Genomic DNA, 22,913 nt, shown 5'->3' with positions numbered 1-22,913 from the left:
AGCACCTAGGGAGCTAACACAGCTCAAGAGGAGCACATGGGCAGGTAATGGAGCAAAGACAGCAGCAGAGTTTTCATTTCTATTCCGAATTTAAATAATTCCTTTGTTATCAAAAATAACTATGTCAGCATCAATAAGCTGCTGATTATAAAATGTATCCTTGGTAGAGAGAGAAAGAATTAACATTTAATGGATACTTGCCATCTGCCAGGCACTGTGTAAGGCTAGTGGTTCTCAGTATTTAGTGGTCAAGGACTCCTCTGGGATTCTTGTGGAAGCTCTGAAATCTCTCCCTTAGAAAAATTCAAACATACACAAAATTTTACATAGAATTACAGGAGCAAAAGATTCCTGAAGCACAATCACAGACTCCAGATTAAAATCTTTTATGCTAAGTCCTTACCTCTGAGAGCATGGCATCATTGAGACGATATTGTTATCCCCACCTTACAGAGGAGGGAACATGCCCAAGCTCATATACATAAGTGGCAGAAACAACATTTCAACCAGAGTTGTCTAAACACTACAACTTGCTGGCCTAGATGAAAATGTCACTTGGTTTTTACTGTTACTATAAATATCACTCCTTATTCTTAAACGAGGAAATAAAGATTATGTGTGAAACTGAAATCTGTGCAAAGCATTCTAGACTCAGCCAAGGGAAATCTGGAAGCTCAAAATTCCCGGAGGTTCCAATCCCATTTCCTATCAGCCAAAAGCCCTACTCCCCCTGAACCCACCCACCCAGCTGGAAAACAAACCAAAGACGCACTTTTCTTAGATTTCATATTCCTCAGAACAAGAGGCAACCTCTATCATAATAGCTCAATTAAACTCAAAAAAAAATTTTTAAGAGACAACCTCTCTTTAAAATAATCCATCAGGGACTTCCCTGGTGGCGCAGTGATTAAGAATCCGCCTGCCAAGGCAGGGGACATGGGTTCGAGCCCTGGTCCCGGAAGATCCCACATGCCGCGGAACAACTAAGCCTGTGTGCCACAACTACTGAAGCCTGCGCACCTAGAGCCCATGCTCCACAACAAGAGAAGCCACCGCAATGAGATGCCCACGCACTGCAACGTAGAGTAGCCCCCGCTCGCCGCAGCTAGAGAAAGCCCACACGCAGCAACAAACACCCAACGTAGCCAAAAATAAATAAAATAAAATAAATAACTTTATTAAAAAATAATAATAATCCATCAGTCAAATGTGAATTAAGAGACCAGTCAAAGCCTATAGATATGAAACAAAAGAAATTTAATTTCAGAATATTACATGAATATAAAAGAAAAAAAACGCATATGTTTCTTTACAGTTACATATATATATAAATATATATATGATATAGTTGAATAAGAATGAAAAATAAAAAATGGTTAGACAGTTAAGAAACCTTGTTTCCCTTGTTGAGCAGGCTTGGGGAGAGCGAAAAGGCAATCCTTGCTAAGAAGAAAGGACCCTGGGGCAGGAGTGTTTTTCCCAAACAGTTCTGCTGGTCCCCAAACATGTCTGGGGGAGTGCTCTATGGCTCTTTAGCACCTGCTATGGCCACGCACACTCCAGTTTCCATGGTAACCCAAGCACTCAGGCTATTAAGTACTTACTCCACCTCCTTGCTAGCCCACCCATCCACTCTCCACCTGTGGAAAGAGTTCAGCATTACCTGTCTAGGAAAGCCAGCTCTCCTATAGTGAGTTTTAGATTGGATTAATTACCACTGGTCTGAAAAGCTTGTGCATCTTAGAAACCCAAATCTTCCCCAAATTCTAGAGCAATCCTGCCAATTGCTAGTATCCAGTTTGGATCAAGGTCCTGTCTTCAGTACCAAGGCTTCCAGATGCAGGAGGGCAGGGACGAGGCTCTCTCCTGGGGAAAGGAGTTCTATTTAGAAAAGACTTCAGAATGAGAGCCGTCCGTTTCAAGCATCTGTGCGAGGCCCTGTATGAAGGAAGCAGATAAAGTCTAGAGAAGTCATTCCTAAGATGGCTTCCCCAGTTATGCATGGCCACACAGCTAGTCACTCTGGGACCACAGGTTCTCCTAGAAGGCAGTGTTTTAAACCGTATCCTAACATAGGTTTCTGTGAGAAAAGCTGAACAGAAACACTGCTGTTCCAGAGGAGAGAACGGCCCTGCTCTGACACTCTGGAACCACTGGCTTTCTTACAGGCCAGCAAAATAGCCACCTCTGGAACACCCAGTGGTCAGCGCAGTTAACCCTATACTACTCCATTTCCCAAGGGTACCCCCTCGTCATTCCTAACTCTGGAAAGACATTCAGGGTAATGAGCTTGTGGAGGATCAACTGCGGATTCAGTTATGATTCATTAGATACCACCTCCTTTAATATGTTTTGGCACTCAGGTACAATCAGTATCACTTAATCCTCTTTCACTGCTGCAATGGAGTCTTTCAAACAAGATTCATTGTTCCCAGTGCAAAAGTCCACCATTGTAAAAGGTTAGAAACTCCAGTGCCCATGGTTTTCACTGATTCAACCAGTATAGCTCACCCAGTACAGATCTGAATCAAGGAAGTGGTCTGCATTTTTTATGCTTGAGCCCTCTGGCATAAATACACTGCCCATATTGATATCACATCAAAACCCATTGCAACCGACCCCAGAAAGAAATGAAATTTTAAAAGCAACAAGAGGCATTTCCAAAGAGATTGTTCCAACACAAAAAATAAACATAGAAAACAGATTTTTAAAATATTATAGATTTCAAAAATTGTTAAATACTGGCTCAAAAATATCTGCCCACCAAGTCAGAAGGGCAACAGTACCCTTCTGTAGCAAATGCTAAAGGGTTTTTGTTTTTGCAAAGATTCCACAGGATTAGAACAGTTATATATTATAAGGCAGAAGGTTACGCTGTTTATTTCTCAAATTTGGATTCCAACTAGTTCACAGCTTCTGTTAAAAAAGAAAAAAGAAGGAGAAGACCTATCATACCCTTACAGCAAGGGAAATCATATTTAATAAATACTTCAATGAAACACACATACCCAAATACACAAATAAACTGCCCAAGGGGGCAAGCTATATAAAAGCATGTGACAGACATCTCTCACCACCCCAGCCCCGGAACACGAGCCTGGATTACCAGTTGCATTCAACCAAAGAAAGTCTCCGAAATCTCAGCTACCTCCCTTAAATAGAACCACAGAACAAACTCGATGACAAGGAGGTATCCGGTCACTGCTCTGCTCTCTCCACCTATGCCAGACCATGTTTAACAGACCACACCACTACGGAATGAGGCACTTAGACAAATAAAGCAAGCAAGTATCAAGTTAAGGGAGAACACACTTCAGCCTGGTCATACCAAAAGGGGTCTCTGTTTGAACTCACTGACAGCTGGTGCAAGGAATTTTATAACAAAAAAGTCAAATAGAAGAACCCTACACAAAGGAACTTGCAAATAAGTATTTTTAAGAATGATATAAAACTGCTCTAGAGAAGGGGGCTTCTGAGCAGTTTTATACTCCTAACCATCTATTGTTCACAATCTATCAAGTTGGACAGCCAAATTTTACATTTTTCTCTACTACTGCTGTTACAGCAGCAGAAGAAACAGAAAATATGGAAGCCAGGACTGACATCCGGATGCAAAACCAAACTGTGCTACCCAGAGTCATCTTTTGTTTCAGCAACAACACAGCATTTCAACTGTTTAAAAATAGGTCAGCAAGTCATGGTTTGCTGGGCAACTGCCCCCGCCCCCGCCCCGCGCTGAGGCCTGACTCAGTTCCGGCACACAGGGTGAGAAAGGTTACACACCTAACAGAGCAGGCACGGATTAACACTCCCACCTGCCCCTGCTGCGCTCTGGGCAGTGAGTTCCCACACTAGATCAGAGCCATCCCACTGCTCACCTCAGACACATGTGAACATCCCAACCCAGTCAAAGCTCCAGCCCATCTCCAAACTGCTCCCCATGCCCACTGTGACAAGGAGAGGGGTGGGCCAGCAGCCGCCCTTGAACATGGGTGATAAACCACAACTGCTTCCAAATAAGGGCATTCTCTCCTTTCAATCTCTCAGCCCCGTGGAGACTGACGCTCACTTCCTCCCTCTGACTCCAGCTGGCTCTCAGGAGACGGTCCAGCCTGCACACCTGATCCCTTAGAAGGATGCAATATAATCCCACCCATCAAGAGTTGTCCTGGCCATAAAGCCAGCCCCATCCTAGTCCCCCTCCAGAGCTTCCACTACATACAGGAGTTTCAGCAGGCCTCAAGCGAGCTGTTGGTGACATTCCTTGAGTCCCAGTGATTTGTCACAGAAGTACTGGCACCACACTGGCACCAGAGATGCTTTAGGCGAGAGGAAACTGAATGAAGGAAAGGAGTTCAGCAACCACACAACCATTTTGACATCACTGAGGAAAGGGGAAGAGAGGAAAGGAGAGAGAATGGAGGGAGGGAAGAAGGGCGACAGTTTAATATTATTTGTTTAAATATTGTATCATTCTGAATTCTCCTTTTTTGATAGTGCAGGCCAAATACCTACAATCTCAGGCCCAAGAAATAATAAAAAATTTCCAGGAAAGCTATAAATTCTTTGGACACAAATAGGTATTGAGGAGTAAAGCCTCATAAGATAAAGAGCTTTCCCAAAGCTTAAGGTGAAAAAGAGAGGAAAGACATCTGGCTTAGAGCCCACTTTGATTTTTTACCTTTTAAAATACACAAACAACAAATAAACAAGAAACAATAACCAAAATATCCCCCAAAACTATCAAAATAGAGAAAAGCCCAAGCTATCAGTTAAAAATAACATCAATCCACCAGGATTGACAGCACTTTTTAAAAACATCACTGGCAGTTGAGCACAGATTTCAAATGTTTTAAAAATCGAATCTGCCTAAACAAATACGTGGAATGAGCACAGGAGTCTGCCTGGTTCTACTCATCTACTGTGCTGTCTAGTCTGATTTGGCTGGTTAGTGGTTTCCCCATAACATTTTTTTTAAAAGAGAGAGAGAGAGTCGCTAGCACTGGTTCAGCAGGCAGAGTCTGTAGATGTCACCCACGGAGTGGGGTTAGAGGCGTCAGTCAAGTCACAGGATTAGTTGGCTTTCACAATTCAACAGGCAGCAAGCAAGCTGCAAGTCCAAGCTTCTCTGTGAGCGGTAATGGCACCTGGCCCACAAAAGAGAAAATTCTGGGTGGACAACAGGAAACCTCTGGATCCTTCAGAGGAATCCTAGGCTGAAAGAAAAAAAGGAGCATTAAACACATTTATAAATATTTATTTTTGCAAACATTCCACCCAAAAGCTAGAGAAATCTATACTTATTATTTTCTATAAACTGAGGGAGAATTGCTTACTCTCTACCAAGTAAACATCACTTTGTCCTCTTGCTCTAATATCAGTTCATTAAATCATCTTAATGGCAGTAACAGCTACCTTTACTAAGTGCATATTTTGTGCCAGGTGTTGCTCTGAGTTCTTTATGTATATTGTCTCATTTACCCTCACAACCTGGGCATGAGGTAATGCTCTTGCTATTTTACAGGTGAAGAATGTGAAGCCTACACAAATAAACTTGCCCTAAGATATACAGCTATTAAGGCTGGGAACTGAGGTTAAGAATCCACCTGCCAACGCAGGGGACACGGGTTCGAGCCTTGGCCCAGGAAGATCCCACATGCCGCGGAGCAACTAAGCCCGTGCGCCACAACTACTAAGCCTGCGCTCTAGAGCCCGCGAGCCACAACTACTGAGCCCACGTGCCGCAACTACTGAAGCCCATGTGCCTAGAGCCCATGCTCTGCAACAAGAGAAGCCACTATGATGAGAAGCCCACGCACCACAGAGAAGAATAGCCCCCGCTCACCGCAACTAGAGAAAGCCCGCGCACAGCAACGAAGACCCAACACAACCAAAAATAAAAACAAATAAATTAATTAATTAAAAAAAATTTTTTTAATGAAAAAAAAAAGGCTGGGAACTGAACGCAAGCCTAGCTGAATGCAAAGCTCATGTTCTTACCACCACTACACCTCTCACCAGCGAATGTTTACTAAATGCCTACTAGATGCAAGGCAGTCATTACTGGGGGGAAGAGAAGAAGACGGGGGCCATGAATATATTAAGTCTGGCCTCTGTCTTCCAGAAGAGAAACTAGCTACAGAGATAAGACAATACATGTGAAGCAAATATCTATGATAAATCACATTAAATGTCAACATTTTAGCAATGTCAATAAGAGTTCAAAGGAAAAGGTATACCTGTCTGGGTGAGCCAAAGAAGGTTTTGAAGAGGAGGTAGGGTTTAGGCTGAGCTTTGAACAATGGGTAAGATTCTGACTGCTGAAAATAATGCCCATTAATAAGTAGGTGCTGAATCAACAGTTCTCATCAGGGACTGATTTTGCCCCCCTCCCATGAAGGGGACATTTGGCAATGTCTGGAGGCATTTTTGGTTGTCACAACTGGGGGAAGGGTGCTACTGGCATCTAGTGGGTAGAGACCAGGGATGCTAAATATCATGCTAAATATCGTAAGAATAATCTGACCTAAAATGTCGATAGTGCCAATTGAGAAACCCCATGAGAAATAAATGTCTTTGGGAGCACACTATTGATGATAATAAAATTGCATTATCTTCTTCAAAAAATACTTGTTCCTGGGCTTCCCTGGTGGCGCAGTGGTTGAGAATCCGCCTGCCAATGCAGGGGACACAGGTTCGATCCCTGGTCCAGGAAGATCCCACATGCTGCAGAGCAACTAACCACAACTACTAAGCCTGCGCTCTAGAGCCCATGAGCCATAACTACTGAGCCCACATACTGCAACTACTGAAGCCCGCGTGCCTAGAGCCCGTGCTCTGCAACAAGAGAAGCCACCACAATGAGAAGCCCACACACCACAACGAAGAGTTGCCCCCGCTTGCCGCAAGAGAAAGCCCGTGCACAGCAAGGAAGACCCAACACAGCCAAAAATAAATAAATAAAATAAATAAATTTTTAAAAAAATACTTGTTCCTTTTATAAAATCACCATCAAAAAAATCTTGGCTTGTACTCTTTATGTAAAACAAATAGATGGCAGGCACTTGGATCTGTGGGCTTGGAGACTGAACAGAGTTCAGATCTAGAGGTGCAGGCTTGGGAGCAGGTATCAAACAGAGAACAGAACTGAGCTGCAGAAGGAGGCCAAACTGCTAAGAGGGGGAAAAGCAAGAGCAGGAACAAGCAGAGAGTTTAAGACAGAGCACTGAAAAACATGAAGAGGTGGAGGGGGAGGCAGACGATAGTAAAGCACTGCAGAGATGGAAAAAATTAAAGAGGAAGGAGGAGAAGGAGAATAGTGTGAAGTCATGACAGCCACAGGTGTTCCCAATTAGAGGAAGTGAGCAGGGAGAGGGTAATGTGAAAATGCCACTGCTTAATCCCGTGGGAGGTCATTCATTATCTGTGGGCCTCCACTTTTCTGAATCACTAACATTTTTAAGAATCTTATAAAACTATATAATCTCTCCTCCAGAAAAATGTACATATGCACCTACACATAAAATTCCATCAACAATACCAGGAACTTTATTAGAGCCCTTAGGAAGTCCACAGTTAACAGGAAGAATCCCTGCTCTAAAACTTCTTGGTAAAATATTAAACTGAGGGGCTTCCCTGGTGGCGCAGTGGTTGAGAATCTGCCTGCCAATGCAGGGGACACGGGTTTGAGCCCTGGTCTGGGAAGATCCCACATGCCACGGAGCAACTAGGCCCGTGAGCCACAATTACTGAGCCTGCGCGTCTGGAGCCTGTGCTCCACAAGGAGAGGCCGCGATAGCGAGAGGCCCGCGCACCACGATGAAGAGTGGCCCCCACTTGCCGCAACTAGAGAAAGCCCTTGCACAGAAACGAAGACCCAACACAGCCATAAAATAAATAAATAAATAAATAATTTAAAAAAAAAAAAGAGTAGGAGTCATCTCCTGGTTTAAAAAAAAAAAATATTAAACTGACTTTTTTTTTTTTTTTTTTGGCCGCATTGGGTCTTTGTTGCTGCGCACGGGCTTTCTCTAGTTGCAAGCAAGCAGCGGCTACTCTTCGTTGCCGTGCGCAGGCTTCTCATTGCGGTGACTTGTTGCAGAGCGTGGGCTCTAGGCGCGCGGGCTCAGTAGTTGTGGCACACAGGCTCAGTAGTTGTGGCTCACGGGCTCTAGCACGCAGGCTCAGTAGTTGTGGCACACACGCTTAGTTGCTCCGCGGCATGTGGGATCGTCCCAGACCAGGGCTCAAACCCATGTTCCCTGCATTGGCAGGAGGATTCTCAACCACTGCACCACCACGGAAGTCCTGACTTATTTTTTTAACGCATTTCTTTCTTCCAAAAGTAGAGCTGTCGACATAGAAAGACATTTCTTGATTATCTTCAAAAATGAAAGCAAGAAAAGGTGTAACTGATACAAACAATGTATCCTTCAAAAATAACTTATGCTGGGACTTCCCTGGTGGTTCAGTGGTTAAGAATCTGCCTGCCAATGCAGGAGACACAGATTTGAGCCCTGGTCCGGGAAGATCCCACATACCGCAGAGCAACTAGGCCTGTGCGCCACAACTACTAAGCCTGTGTGCCTAGAGCCCATGCTCCACAACAAGAGAAGCCACCGCAATGAGAAGCCCGCTGCGCACTGCAACGAACACCCAATGCAGCCAAAAATAAAAATAATAAAAATAATTTATGCTTGGTTTTGACTTATGAAGATATAGGTAGAAATATTTACACACACAGAATCCAAACACCAAACTTGCCTCAATCAGACAGCCCAGCCTAGAAGCCAAAGGCAACAAGGAAAGAAGAGAGAGTTCAGATAATTCATTCAAGGATAAGTAAGAAGACCATACTGAAATCTAACTTCCTAGAAAAGAATAAAGATTTATCTATAAGGATTGGGCTTGTGTTCTCTTTCTATTGCTGATGTCTCAAATAGTAATTATGCTCATATCTCTGGTAAAATGAGCATATCAGACCAGAGATCGTTTCATCTGCAACACAAGCCTTATAAAACAAGACCTAGCCTCACCCAGTTTTCTTCAGTAACAATGACTACTACTTGTTAATGCTTTAACAATCACAATGTGTTTCCAAAACATAATTTCAATTGAGCCTCATAAGAAATCTGGGAAGTAGATATAACTATTATTCCCATTTGCGGAGGAAGAAGTAGGCTGAGAATGAGTGGTTTTCCCAGGCCAGAGGAATGATGCCTCAAATTAGGTCTAACTACAAATCCCCTGGCCTTTCCAGTTAGCCACATGGCTTCCTCAGAGGAAAGTACAGCAGCCACTGCACTTCACCAACTGAGCCTCCGACAATCAGCAGTCCCAGCACTAAATAATCCTTTTTACCCTAAATATCCTCAAAAACATGTTGTATGATATGATTTCCAGGGTCCTTCAGCATGAGCTGTTTATCTGGAAAGCTTTATTGAATAAACAAAGCTAAAGTCTGTGCAGAAAAGGAACATAACTATTCCATGTTTACTGAACATCTTCTCAGCACTCCTGTACTTGGTTTCACAAGTTAGTTTGCACTTGCTTTTAATTTGCTTAACAAGTATTCTTAAGATATTTCTCACGTGTCCCATCTGTCCAAGAATGCAGAGACCATGTGGGTCTGTGTTCACAGCTCTGCCCCTCAGCACCTGGGACAGCACTGAGTAGTTGCTCAATAACCATCTGCTAAATGAACTCAAGGGCAGGACCCAGCCTTATAATTTTTACATCTCTTCTGACTACAAGCATACCACACTGGGAATTCAAAAAATGCTATTGACTAGATACAGAAAGGAACTACATTCATAAGACACACAGAATAAGTACAATTAGTACCTTTTTTCCCCTCTTTCTTCCCCTCAGACCATTTCAGTCTTGTTGGTGTCATCATGACAGATGGAGAGCCAGAAAATAACTGTAACAAGAAAATTTTATAGTGGCTTAAATGTCCTAATGTCATTCCTATAGACAGACTTTACTAACAGAGGAATTATTTACTTGTTCAATTTCAATATGAAGAGTTTTACCAACGTATTTAGATCTCATTAATCTTAACTGTTTTATTGCTGGCTTAATGAAGTAACCATTCCTGGGAAAACTTGAAGGACTACTCCACACGTACTGCAGTGCTGAGCAGGCCTGGCTCAAATGTCACCCACCCTGTGGAGTCTCCCAGTAAGAACTGCTCCCTCCAGCACTTTGTGTGTGGATCTATTTCACTGCATTTGTCATTTCTGCTTATGACTGGCTATCTCTTTCTTGAACTCAAAATGTTTGTTGAATGAATCAATGAAAACCTACAGAAAGAAGTCAGCATAAATGAAAAGACTGGGGAAAAAGCATAGTTGAATATGGCCCAAAGAAACACAGTAAAACAGATGACAGTATATTAATTTTCTTCTTTTCTACAAATGAACACATATAAAGAGAAAGTGCAAAGAATAGTATCTTACTAAATTCATATTTTCTTTGCTGGTTCTCTTCAATTCATCAATGGCTACAGATTCTGGAGTAGGGTACTTGTTTTTCTTTTCTGACATCATCTGATTTCCCAGGACCTTCCGCTGATTTAGGAAGAGAAAATATTTGATTTATAAACATCTACAATATCTATATTATAATTATACTGGTCTTCAAAACTATAGTTTCTTAGGTTAAAAAAAATCTCAGCTCTTTGATAAATTCCCCCAGGCATCTTATACAAGAGAGGTCAAAGCATGTTACTATAAACCTGAGATCACTGCCTTTCTTTAGGTGATCACTATTCCTCTTTAAACCAATTAAAGGGCTGCGATGTTAAAAGCAACTTTATAGTTGATTTAAACCAACTAATACAGGCCAATTACAGTGCTTCTGAGGCCATAAAAGAAACACCAGTTACCTACCAGTATAATTTTTTCCCTAAAGACATATTGTCTCTGGCACCTTTTAAGAGTCCCCTCCTCCCCTCCCTACTAAAAGACACTTACACTGGGTCCACTCTAAGATTTTGCTTCCCTGTCATGTCCTCCTCACACAGGATTGGAAAATTTGGAGAAATTCTCTAAGAGTTTCTAGTATAGCCATAAAAGGGTATGGGCCTTCTTAAAAGGGTCACATGACTATACTGATATTCAGAGCAAGACTAAAAGCCCTTTCATCTCTGAACAGCTTAAAAGCTAATGTAGGGCTTCCCTGGTGGCGCAGTGGTTGAGAATCTGCCTGCTAATGCAGGGGACACGGGTTCGAGCCCTGGTCTGGGAAGATCCCACATGCCACGGAGCAGCTGGGCCCGTGAGCCACAACTACTGAGCCTGCGCGTCTGGAGCCTGTGCCCCGCAACGGGAGGGGCCGCAATAGTGAAAGGCCCGCGCACCGCGATGAAGAGCGGTCCCCGCACCGCGATGAAGAGTGGCCCCCACTTGCCGCAACTAGAGAAAGCCCTCGCACGAACCGAAGACCCAACATAGCCAAAAATAAATAAATAAATAAATAAAGTAGCTATAAAATTAAAAAAAAAAAAAAGCTAATGTAACCTACTGTAACAGTTGACAGTGACAATTCTACCATCTTTGAAGAAATCTTTCTTTTTTCTCCTTAGAGAATAAATTTGAATTGCAAAAAAAAGAACATATCAAAACTAGAACATTAAACTTTATAATATAAATATTAGTAGGAATATTCTGTAATAAATCATTTACATGAGACAAATTTTGGAGGAAAAAAAGTCTAGCCAAAAAAAAAGTATCAAAGCAGGATAGAAATCAAATAGCTAAAACACAGAAGTGCTAGAAAAATAAGGCCAGTACATCTTCCTTTCAGAAGTCAGATATCACCTCAGTGTAAGCTGAACTGGGGATACCAGGAGCCACAGGACTAGCTATAAAAGCTAAAATTCAGCTTCCAGTGAATTTTTTAACAGACATTTCATTACTCCTTTGCTATCGAGCAGAAACCTTCATCTATTATTAGCTTGAAAGTCTCTTCATTTATAATGAAAACAGTTTACCCTTCTGTCCTAAAAAACTTGCTAACATTGTGTTTAAAATTATTTTTCTAAAATGTTTTCTCCTGATACAATTATAAACTCTTTTATAACTCTAAAGTTCTAAATGCTCTCTCAGTAAAGAAGAGGGCAGCTGCCAAGAGGATACTATATTTTTACATTTCAAGCAATAATTAGCAACACTTGTAGAACCAACTGCAGAAGAGCTCACTATGAAGAGAAAACTATACCCATCTAACTTCAGTTAAAGAAACACGTTTGACTAACACACAGAGAAACACTTATTGGACTGTAACTTTTCTTGTTACCAATCATCTCTATGACAGGAAGTCAGAGGGAATGACAGACTTCCAAGTAAAATGAACCAAGGATGCTCATTTTACTTGCCACGTGTAAGCAGGTGAATACACTTTTGGGGTTCTAGCAAAGGGAATTTTTTAAAATTATGGTAAAATATACATAACATAAAATTTATCATTTTAACCATTTTCAGGTGTACAGTTCAGTAGTGTAAAGTACAGTCATATTGTTGTGCAACCAACACCACATCCCAGAAATTTTTCATCTTCCCAAACAGAAACTCTGTACCCATTAAACAATAATCCCAATTCCCCCCAGATCCTTAGTCCCTGACAACCACCATTCTACTTTGTTTCTATGGATTTGACTACTGTAGGTACCTCATATAAGTGGAATAATACAATATTTGTTCTTTTGTGACTGGCTTATTTCACTTAGCATAATGTTTTCAAGTTTAATCTATGTTGTAGCATGTGTCGGAACTTCCTTCTTTTTTAAGGCTGAGTACTGTTCCATTGTTCATATATACCACATTTTGTTTATCCATTTATCCATCAACGAACACTCGAGTAGCTTTCGCCTTTTGATTGTAAATAATGCCACTACAAACATGTATACAAATATCTGTTCATATCCCTACTTGGAATTGCTTGATCATATGGTAGTTCTATTTTTAGTTTTTGAGGAACTGCCATACTGTTTTCCATAGTGGTTGCACCATTTTACATTCCCACCAACAGTACACAAGGGTTCCAATTTCTCCACATCCTTACCTTGCTATTTTCTGTTTTGTTGATAATAGCCATCCTAGTGAGTGTGAATTGTTATCTCATTGTGGTTTTCATTTGCAGTTCCTTAATGATAAGGGATATTGAGCGTTTTTTTAATCTTCTTCAGAAAAATGCCTATTTAAATCCTTTGCCTTTTTTTTTTTTCTTTTTGGCCATGCTGTGCAGCATGTGGGATCTTAGTTCCCTGACCAGAGATCAAACCCATGTCCCCTGCAGTGGAAGCGTGGAGTCTTAACCACTGGACCGCCAGGGCAGTCCCTGCCCATTTTTTAATTTGGATTGATTTTCTTTGCTGTTGTTGTAAGAGTTATTTTTATATTCTGGATATTAACCACTCATAAGATATATATTCTGCAAATATTTCCTCCCATTCTGTGGGTTGCCTTTTCACTCTGTTTGATGTCAAACAAACCTAATGTCCCAAGGCTATTGGCCCCAGTGGATAGGATTGAGTGAATTCTAAACTGCTATTAATGATAATAACTACAACCAAAATTAGAGTAAGATAAAGTTGCAACTGCTAACAACTACATTTAAAAAAAAAATACACATATATATATATTACAAGGTATTTTTTTTTAAGAGCACAACTTTTAAGCAAAGATCTCCTTAATATTGCTGGATTTATAAATTTTAATAATGTTAAACAATTTTAAAAAGAAAACCTGTAGAACACAGAACAGTGCTAATCTCTCTTCAAGTTAACTAGATAGGACCTTGCCTTTGTTTATGCCTGGAAATTTGAACCCCATAATCAGCTATCTACTGCCACCTGCTGGCAATATCCCTTAACTACAAGTTCAGATCATCAATGAAGACTCAAGTAAATTGAACCTACAGACAGCAATGGTAGCAACAGCACAGAAGTACATATTGCATTTGTTTTAAAAACAAGATTTTTAATGAATTTGAGACAAAGGAAGAGAACAAAACAACTGATCAAAATATTAAGCTCACAAAAATTTGAGTTACCTAAAACTCACTAGCCTATTAGAAAAATCCATTTCCAGTCTCTGTCAATTTTCTCACTTTTCCATAACTTTAGCAAATTGCACAATGAAGTATGTAGCACAAAGCAGGTCATGAACCAAAAGAGATTCTCTACTCAGGGATGAGGACTCTGTCCTCAGCCCCAGAAGAGACAAAAGGACCTTTATTTCTTTTATCCCTTACTTCTCCAATCATAGAGCCCCTTCTCTGATCTGAAACACAGAAAAATGCTTTGAAAAATAAAAGCTTTTCCAAATTCTATTCTTTTCCCTTTACAACTGAAGCCTTCATAGAATCCCAAAGAACAGAATAAAACTGTTTATGCATAAGAAGAGTCAGACTGTTAAATTTTCTCACAATCAATGCTGAAAATGACAGCACAGTGTACCTACCTTAATAAGGCCACTGAAGGACCGTGAACGGGCCCTCTTCTGCACCCGGAGGGTAGAAGGTTCTCGTCCTGGTGTTTGGGTCTCAGAATGCTTATTAAACTAGAAGAAAACATAAAGAACATTTTGTTAGTAGTCTCCCATCAAGAGATAGCATTCTGTGACAATCAATAGCTAAGTGGAAATACCTAGAAAAGCCTAAGAATAAGTGAATCTGTACATACATGGATTAGTAGGTTGGCAAGCAAATCACAAAGGCAAAAATTATGCCAAGAAGTCAAAATGTATTAAATTAGCCTGAGGGTAAATTAAATTAAATAATACACACCCAAAAACAATCAAATTGGAATCAGATCAAGCTTCTAGAATTAGATCTAACTACCAGTTTATAGCAAATACAGAGGACTACGAAACATCTTAAGTAATACCACAGGGATGCAATCAGCAAAATCCAGACTGTGGGAGACAAAGAATCCGGTTTCTTTCACAAATAAAGTGCAAAGAGAGAGAGAGGATGGTTTATGTGTGTTTAAATGCAATGTGCTATCTGTATTGGATCCTAGAACAGAAAAAGGATATTAGTGTTAAAACTGGTAAAATCTGAATAAAGTCTGTAATGTTACTAGTAATGTACTAATGTTAATTTATTAGTTCTGACAACATTAACATTAGGAGGAACTAGGTGAAGGATATGTGGGAATTCTGTACTTTCTTTACAATTTTTCTCCAAACCTAAATTGTTTGAAATTTAAAAGTTTATTCAAACAAACTTCAGCAATTTTTAGAGTGGAAAAAAAAGGGAGGAGAAAGAAGGATGGACCTATATATGAAAAGAAACCTAGTAGCTGTAACAGCTCCCCCCAGAAAACGCATACCCTTTGGTCACGCCTCTTCCAGGAAATAATCTACAATGAGAATACTTATGAACAAATATGTATAAACTAAAAAATGACCTAATTTCTTTTTTTTTTTAATTTATTTATTTTTGGCTGTGTTGGGTCTTCGTTGCTGCACACGGGCTTTCTCTAATTGCGGTGAGCAGGGGCTGCTCTTCGCTGCAGCGCACAGGCTTCTCATTGCAGTGGCTTCTCTTGCTGCGGAGCACAGGCTCTAGGTGTGCAGGCTTCAGTAGTTGTGGCGCACGGGCTTAGCTGCTCCGCGGCATGTGGAATCTTCCCAGACCAGGGATCGAACCCGTGTCCCCTGCATTGGTAGGCGGAGTCTTAACCCCTGTGCCACCAGGGAAGTCCCAAAAATGACCTAATTTCCCCTAATATGTCCAGTAGAGGACAAACTGTATATATATCAGGTTATATACAATAAAATATTATGCAACCATTAAAAATGTTTACAGCCTTTTAATGACATGGAAAATGCTCTGATATAATGTTATATGAAAAGGGTAGGGTATTTTAAAAACTGAATATGTATTATGATCTCAATTAAACAAAAAAAATATGAAATACATGTTCATGGAAAGAAATACAAGAAGGAAACGCTCCAAGATGTTATCAGTGGTTATCTCTGGATGATAACAGGTGATTTTTAATTTCTTCTTGACACTCTTCTGGAGGTTTCAATGTTTCTGTAGTGAGTACTCATTATTTTTATAATCATGGAGAATAAATTATATATAATCATAGAGAATAGTAAAAGTATAGTTTCTTCAAAAATAAATGGCAATATTTTAAATGTATGTGAGGAGTTTGCAAGCATGCATGAGAAAATGCTTAGGCTGTAATGTTTAATGAAAAAGGGAGAAATAAAAGAAAGTATATGGTATGATCATAACTATGTCAAAATATTGGCTTGGCCAAAAAGTTCGTTCAGGTTTTTCCATATGGAAAAATGAACTTTTTCCATATTCCAAAATATTGGGTTGGCCAACGAACTTTTTTGTCCAACCCAATATATCCACAGGAAAAAGACTGAAAGAAATACCCAATATGTAAACACTGGTAGGATGAGTGATTTATTTTCTTTTAATCCTTCTCTATAATTTCCTATTTTTCTAAAAAGAGCAAAACTAATGTTAGTTTTTTCCTTTGTATTATCTTTAACCCTCAGTGTTCTTGATGAGGGAAGTCATTTACACCTGTCCTACCTGAATTACTGGCTTAGTTTCTACCAAGAATTAAATCACTACACTGCTTTAAATCTGTAATACTACTTGGCCAACACCCTCTAAAATTCCAGTCATAGCACAGTTTGCTAGATCTCAAAGTAACTTCAAAGAGAGTGACAAAGGGAATTCCCTGGTGGTCCAGTGGGTAAGACTCCGTGCTCCCAATGCAGAAGGGCCAGGTTCAATCCCTGGTCGGGGAACTAGATCCCGCATGCATGCCGCAACTAAGAAGCCCGCATGCTGCAACTAAGACCCAGTGCAGCCTAAATAAATAAATAAATATTAAAAAAAAAAAAACAGAGAGTGACAGAAAATTTCTCTTAAAGGACTTTGTCAATTGTAAAGAACAGCTTAGTTCAACATTTCTGAGCATTTGTTTCTGTCTGGCCCCATGCTTGAGGTTAGGTGTAAAAAAATAAATAAAAACACAGACATCCCTCAAGAAGGGCTCAGTCGAATAAGAAGTCAAGAGGCTGGGCTTCCCTGGTGGTGCAGTGGTTGAGAATCTGCCTGCTAATGCAGGGGACACGGGTTCGAGCCCTGACCTGGGAAGATCCCACATGCCACAGAGCGACTAGGCCTGTGAGCCACAACTACTGAGCCTGCACGTCTGGAGCCTGTGCTCCGCAACAAGGGAGGCCGCGATAGTGAGAGGCCCGCGCAACCACGATGAAGAGTGGCCCCCGCTTGCCACTACTAGAGAAAGCCCTTGCACGGAAACGAAGACCCAACACAGCCAAAAAATAAAATAAAATAAATTAAAGGTATCCTTTAAAAAAAAGAAAAGAAAAAGAAGAAGTCAAGAGGCTGACCTTGCCTGTTTAGCTAAAATTCAAGAGGGGCTGAGACAAAATAAATTTCCTGAGAAAGAAACTAACCAAGTCATCAATATTTACTCAAGCTATACTTTGAGTCTCAAGATAGCAAATGAGAGACCTAATTTTGCTCCCATAGCTCCAAAAAAAACAAACTCAGCCACTAGAATTCCTATTTCTAGTATCACACTAGGCCCTTGATTTAGTGTTTTCTAACTGCAAACAACTCACTAGTAAGAACTACCACTTTTTCTCTGCTATGGCAGCCACTTTACATAGATTCTTTCTAATCTTTACAACCATGAAACATGGGTATTACAGTCACCATTTTACAAACAAGAAAATTGAAAGTCAGCAAGATTAAGTTATTTGCCAAGAAAATATGAAGGGTTTAAATGTCATACATGACCAAATTAGAGAAACTAACCACATTGGATCCTTCTGTTTACTGTATAAATCCAAGAGCCTCCACCCCTTTCTCTAGTGGGGCAATAGTACAGAGATCACCACTGAGGTTCCATAGACAAGTTCTCTTTCTTGGCTAAACCAAAGCTTGGACCAGTAAGAGACAAAAATTAAATGAAATTCTTAATAATATTCCCTAGTGATTCTACAAGCAAAAATCACATTCCTAAAGCCCCGTCACTGTCTCCCTGCCTTCAGCACCTGTCTGATAAGGTGTTTCTTCTTTGCCGACTCTGGCATATTGTGAACATGTTGGAACAATTCTCTTAGTGCCTCTCCCGTACGCTGCTGGGTCTCCTCTTGATGAAGGCAGGAATCTCGCCGGTTCCATTTCTGAAATCTTGTCACTTGGAAGGAGCTGGTATGACACGAAGCTATCAGATCAAGATCATCCTATGGAAAATTTAAAAGAAAAGTGAATTAATATATCCTGCCAGCTTTGTTTCCAGATTCCCACCACACTGGAACAAAAAAAGGGGAGATGTGAGAAACATGGTATACTCTTAAATGTAGGAACAAGAAAAATCTAAATACTATCATCAGATAAAGAGAAACCTACAATTATAGACTATATCAACAGCCCACTCCCATGACCTGCCCAGAAAACCTAAATTCATTTAGAACATTGTCACCAAAAATTATATTTATATAATAGTCCAGTTTTCAGAGCATCTTTTAATCTCATGTAATTCTCATTGGTATCCTATGAGTTAAGCAGTGAAAGTATCATTATTCCCATTTCATTGAAGAAGAAATTGAAGTTAACCTATAAGTTTGAAATCATCTAGATACTAAAGTGACAGACCCATCTTAGAGACCAAGTACACTGGTTCTTGGCTGGTGCTCACATGACAATATGTGATAACTACGCAGCAGTGGTAGAGGAACAAAAACAACTCTCTAAGAAAAACCATACTCCAGTTAAACTAGCTGAAATAAAATACTGTTTTCCTGGTCACACCAAATATTTGCTGAATGAGAGGTAGAAACCAACAGGAGCAGAAAAAGAAGCATAAGATGACAGCTTAAGTTTCTAATCAAGACAGACTAAAAAAAATCATCAAAAAGTGCTTGTGATGTTTTTTAAACTTCTCACTTTTAAAACTCAATAATCATGTAATCTTGTTAATAAGCGTCACACATTTGCTTTGTAAGCTCATAGGTCTCAAGTCTTTCAGACATTTCAGAGTGTTTGTTACCTTACCACGAAACTTGAAAGAAGAATGTATTACATAAAACTGTACTTTCATAACTAAAAATATTTAATACATTTGCTATTTACAGACTTTTTTTCAACTATAACACATTTTATTTTCTTATGTCTTTACTTTGATTTCATACATTGTTTTAAAACTCCACTAATCTTAACTAGCTCTCTCCTTGTTTGGGCTAAGAGCAATTTCCTATTCTTACCTTTGATGCTTGCGTTCTGGAACCCAAATAGTGCAATCTAGCACATTCCCGAATATAAGCAGGAGCCTGGGCAGGATATAAAAGAAAAACAAGAACAAATGGTTAGCAGAATCTAAAATTCTTTCAGGTCATAAGGACAGTGGTTCTTAAAATGATCTGACTGGCAGATTACTCTGGAAAAACAAAAGATCCTCAAAATACCTTATTTCATAGTTTCCTTTCTCTTGCCACCAAAAAGATAGCTCAACAATCCAACAGGAAAACTGTGAAAAGACACTACTGTAGTTTTAAAAATCATATATGGCATATGTGTGTGTATATATATAATTTTTCTCAAATGAGCCAGAACAGACATTTGTAGTAATATTTATATTTGACAAAAACTACCCCCAAATCCTTACAAATTTCAAGTGGTCCCTAAATCACATTTTAGAATCACTGTATAGAAAATAACATTTAGAATTACTATGGAGTAACAACAGACAAGGAGGAATTTAGCTTATTGGTATATTACCCGGAATCCTGTGATAAGTATCCTGATACAGTCCTAGTAGAAGTGTAAATAATGCAACCACTATGAAAGAGAATTTGGCAGCATCTAAAAAAATTATATTTTCATTTACCCTTTAAACCAAAAATTTCACTTCTGAAAATCTATCCTGAAGATATTACTCCAGAAATACAAAACATACTTGGATAAGATTAATCAAAATATTACATACAACCGAAATATCTATTAATAGGAGGATGGTTAAATAAACTTTTATACATCCATACAACACAGTACTATGCAGTCATTAAAAATGAGAGAAGGGAGGGAGGGAAGAAACACTTTACAAACTGATATGAGTGATTTCCAGGATCTGCTGTTGAGTGAGAAAAGTTACAGAGCAGTGTATAGAGCACTTGTGTAAGAAAGAAGAGGAAATAAAAATATACACACATATACACAATAATTTGTTTTTACAAAAAGAAACACAAAGAAAACACTAAGAGAATAAACCAGAAAACAATGAAAATGGTTAGGGAAAGGACTGAAATTTCTCTAAATATACCTTTTTGTGTAGTTTTGACTTTTGAACATATAAATATACCACAGGTTCAAAAAATAAAATTAAATCCAAAAGGAAAAGAGGCAAACCCTAAACCCATACAACAACAACAAAAAATATATCTGTATATCAAATTGAAAAATTTAAAAAAGGGACTTCCCTGGTGGTCCAGTGGCTAAGACGCCATGCTCCCAATGCAGGGGGCCAGGTTCAATCCCTGGTCAGCGAACTAGATCCCACATGCCGAAACTAAGAGTTCGCATGCCGCAATTAAAGATCTCGCATGCTGCAACTAAAGATCCCGCATGCTGCAATGAAGTTCCCGCGTGTCATAACTAAGATCTGGCACAGCCAAATAATAATTTTTTTTAAATGATAACATAAGCACAGAGAAAGGAATTATTCCACCTAACTTTTGAAAACTGTATTCTGACTATACAACCTTAGTGAGATATATTCAAGGGAAGAGGAACTGTAAGGAAATCCTAAACTTCCGTCAACAGATTTACAGAAGTTTATTGTTAGTAGTAATAGTTGTATTATTTTGAAATTAATTTATTATATTGTAGGATAAAGCAAGTAACATATATAAATGCTATTAAAATCTAGAATTTGCAATGTAAAAATTTACATTTATACAAATATAAAGTAAAAGAAGTCAAGAAAAAGCTCTGTAATGTTAAATCTGAATTGGAAATACTAATATGAACTAATGATTTCTTTCTAAAAAAATTTTAATTCTACTTCCTTGCCCTCAAAGAGCCTAGAAGCAATGACACCCAAGAAACAATCAGTACGTATACCCAGTGTCAGTGGAAGAAACTAGGGCTCCTTGAAGAAAATAATTGATTCCAGGCCCAGGGCAGAGCAAGTATAAAGTAAGCTGGGGACATTTATGCCAGGATGGAAACACTCAAAGACTAATGGAGTCCTGTCAAAAAGACACAGCAGGAAGCAGCTTACAAGGGCTATCACAGGCCAAATTTGGTACAATTTGAATATCAAAATTAACAACTGAAATTGACTAACATTTTGAATAACTAAAAATCCATGAGCCTACAGAGACTCATAATAAAAGAGACTAAGAGAGAGAAGGAAAGCTCTTCTCGAGAGAAGGAAAGCTCTTCTCCAAGGAAGAAAGTCAGCTAATAAAGATTAATAATATAATTAGAAAATCACTGTTTTGTGATACACAATATAGTTATACTGTCCAGCAGTATTATCAGTGGATGCTAAACCATTATATTAGGTAATTGCCCTGCAGGTTACTTACTACTTGCAAAGGGGAAAATGTACCTTTATAATTGAGAGATGTGGCAAGTAGCAAAATTAGCATTACCAAGAGTAAGACAATCTACATTCTGTGCCTCCTAATGTGATGCAATATGATGTATACAAACATCACCTATGAATCTTTGCCAAAAATGCTTAACCTGAATCTAATCAAGCCTCTAAACCTAACTTGTGGTTTATAGGAACTAAATAGAAAGGGATAAAGGAACAAGTTAAATAACCTTGAAAAAACAGTAAGACAAATTTAAAATGTGGAATATTCTACAACACAATAGGCCTGAATGCTTCAACAAATCAATGACATGAAGATAAAGGGTAGTGATTATTCCAGATTAAAAGTGACATAATAATCAAAAGCAATACGTAAGCCTTGATCAGTTTATGTTTTGTTTTGTTTTTTTACATCTTTATTGGAGTACAATTGCTTTACAATGTTGTGTTAGTTTCTGCTTTATAACAAAGTAAATCAGCTGTATGTATCCATATATCCCCATATCTCCTCCCTCTTGCGTCTCCCTCCCACTTTCCTTATCCCACCCCTCTAGGTAGTCACAAAGCACTGAGCCGGTCTCCCTGTGCTATGCGGCTGCTTCCCACTAGCTATCTATTTTACATTTGGTAGTGTATATATGTCAAGTTTATGTTTTTTATATTTTTTAAAATAAATAAATTTATTTATTTATGTATTTATTTTGGCTGCATTGGGTCTTTGTTGCTGTGCACAGGCTTTCTCTAGTTGCGGCGCGTGGGCTTTCTCTAGTTGCGGCGAGCAGTGGCTACTTTTTGTTGCAGTGCGTGGGCTTCTCAATGCTGTGGCTTCTCTTGTTGTGGAGCACGGGCTCTCGGTGCGTGGGCTTCAGTAATTGTGGCACACAGGCTCAGTAGTTGTGGCTCGCAGGCTCTAGAGTGCAGCCTCAGTAGTTATGGCACACGGGCTTAGTTGCTCTGTGGCGTGTGGGATCTTACTGGACCAGGGCTCAAACCCGTGTCCCGTGCATTGGCGGGTGGATTCTTAACCACTGCGCCACCAGGGAAGTCCAAGTTTATGTTTTTTAAAAAAGCAGCTATGAAATACATTCTTAGGACAACTGGGGAATTTAAATATGAACTGAATATTAGCTGATATGAAATTCTTGTAAATCTTCTTAGATGTGATAATAATACTGTGACTATTAGGAGAATATTCGTATTCTTAGGAGATGCATGCTTAAGTATTAAAGGACAAAATATCATGATGTCAGTGGTTCAGGCAAAAAAAAAAAAAAAAAAGAAAGCGTGAATATATAGA

The 22,913-nt window shown here is 39.4% G+C and overlaps 1 protein-coding gene across 2 annotated transcripts in view; it reads right to left on the bottom strand.

Moving 5' to 3' along the window:
* Positions 1-1,238: 1,238 nt before the first annotated feature.
* Positions 1,239-22,913, bottom strand: part of ARHGAP19 (Rho GTPase activating protein 19) — a 57,865-nt gene continuing 36,190 nt past the window's right edge. Inside the window, exons 7-12 of one of the 2 annotated variants that reach the window (XM_007187427.3) lie at positions 19,281-19,346; positions 18,069-18,260; positions 14,466-14,564; positions 10,461-10,571; positions 9,844-9,922; positions 1,239-5,216 (exon numbers count right to left, since the gene is read on the bottom strand). In XM_007187427.3, the coding sequence (XP_007187489.1) occupies positions 5,212-5,216; positions 9,844-9,922; positions 10,461-10,571; positions 14,466-14,564; positions 18,069-18,260; positions 19,281-19,346 (552 nt within the window). In that variant the 3' untranslated portion in view covers positions 1,239-5,211. Of the gene's footprint in view, positions 5,217-8,753; positions 8,783-9,843; positions 9,923-10,460; positions 10,572-14,465; positions 14,565-18,068; positions 18,261-19,280; positions 19,347-22,913 lie in introns of those variants that run through there. The other variant, XM_007187426.2, reaches the window with a different exon arrangement.

Source organism: Balaenoptera acutorostrata, chromosome 16 (assembly GCF_949987535.1).
Source record: "Balaenoptera acutorostrata chromosome 16, mBalAcu1.1, whole genome shotgun sequence".
Classification (NCBI taxonomy): Eukaryota; Metazoa; Chordata; class Mammalia; order Artiodactyla; family Balaenopteridae; genus Balaenoptera; species Balaenoptera acutorostrata.
The sequence above is the reverse complement of the archived record's forward strand: the minus strand, read 5'-3'. Positions and strand labels throughout refer to the sequence as shown.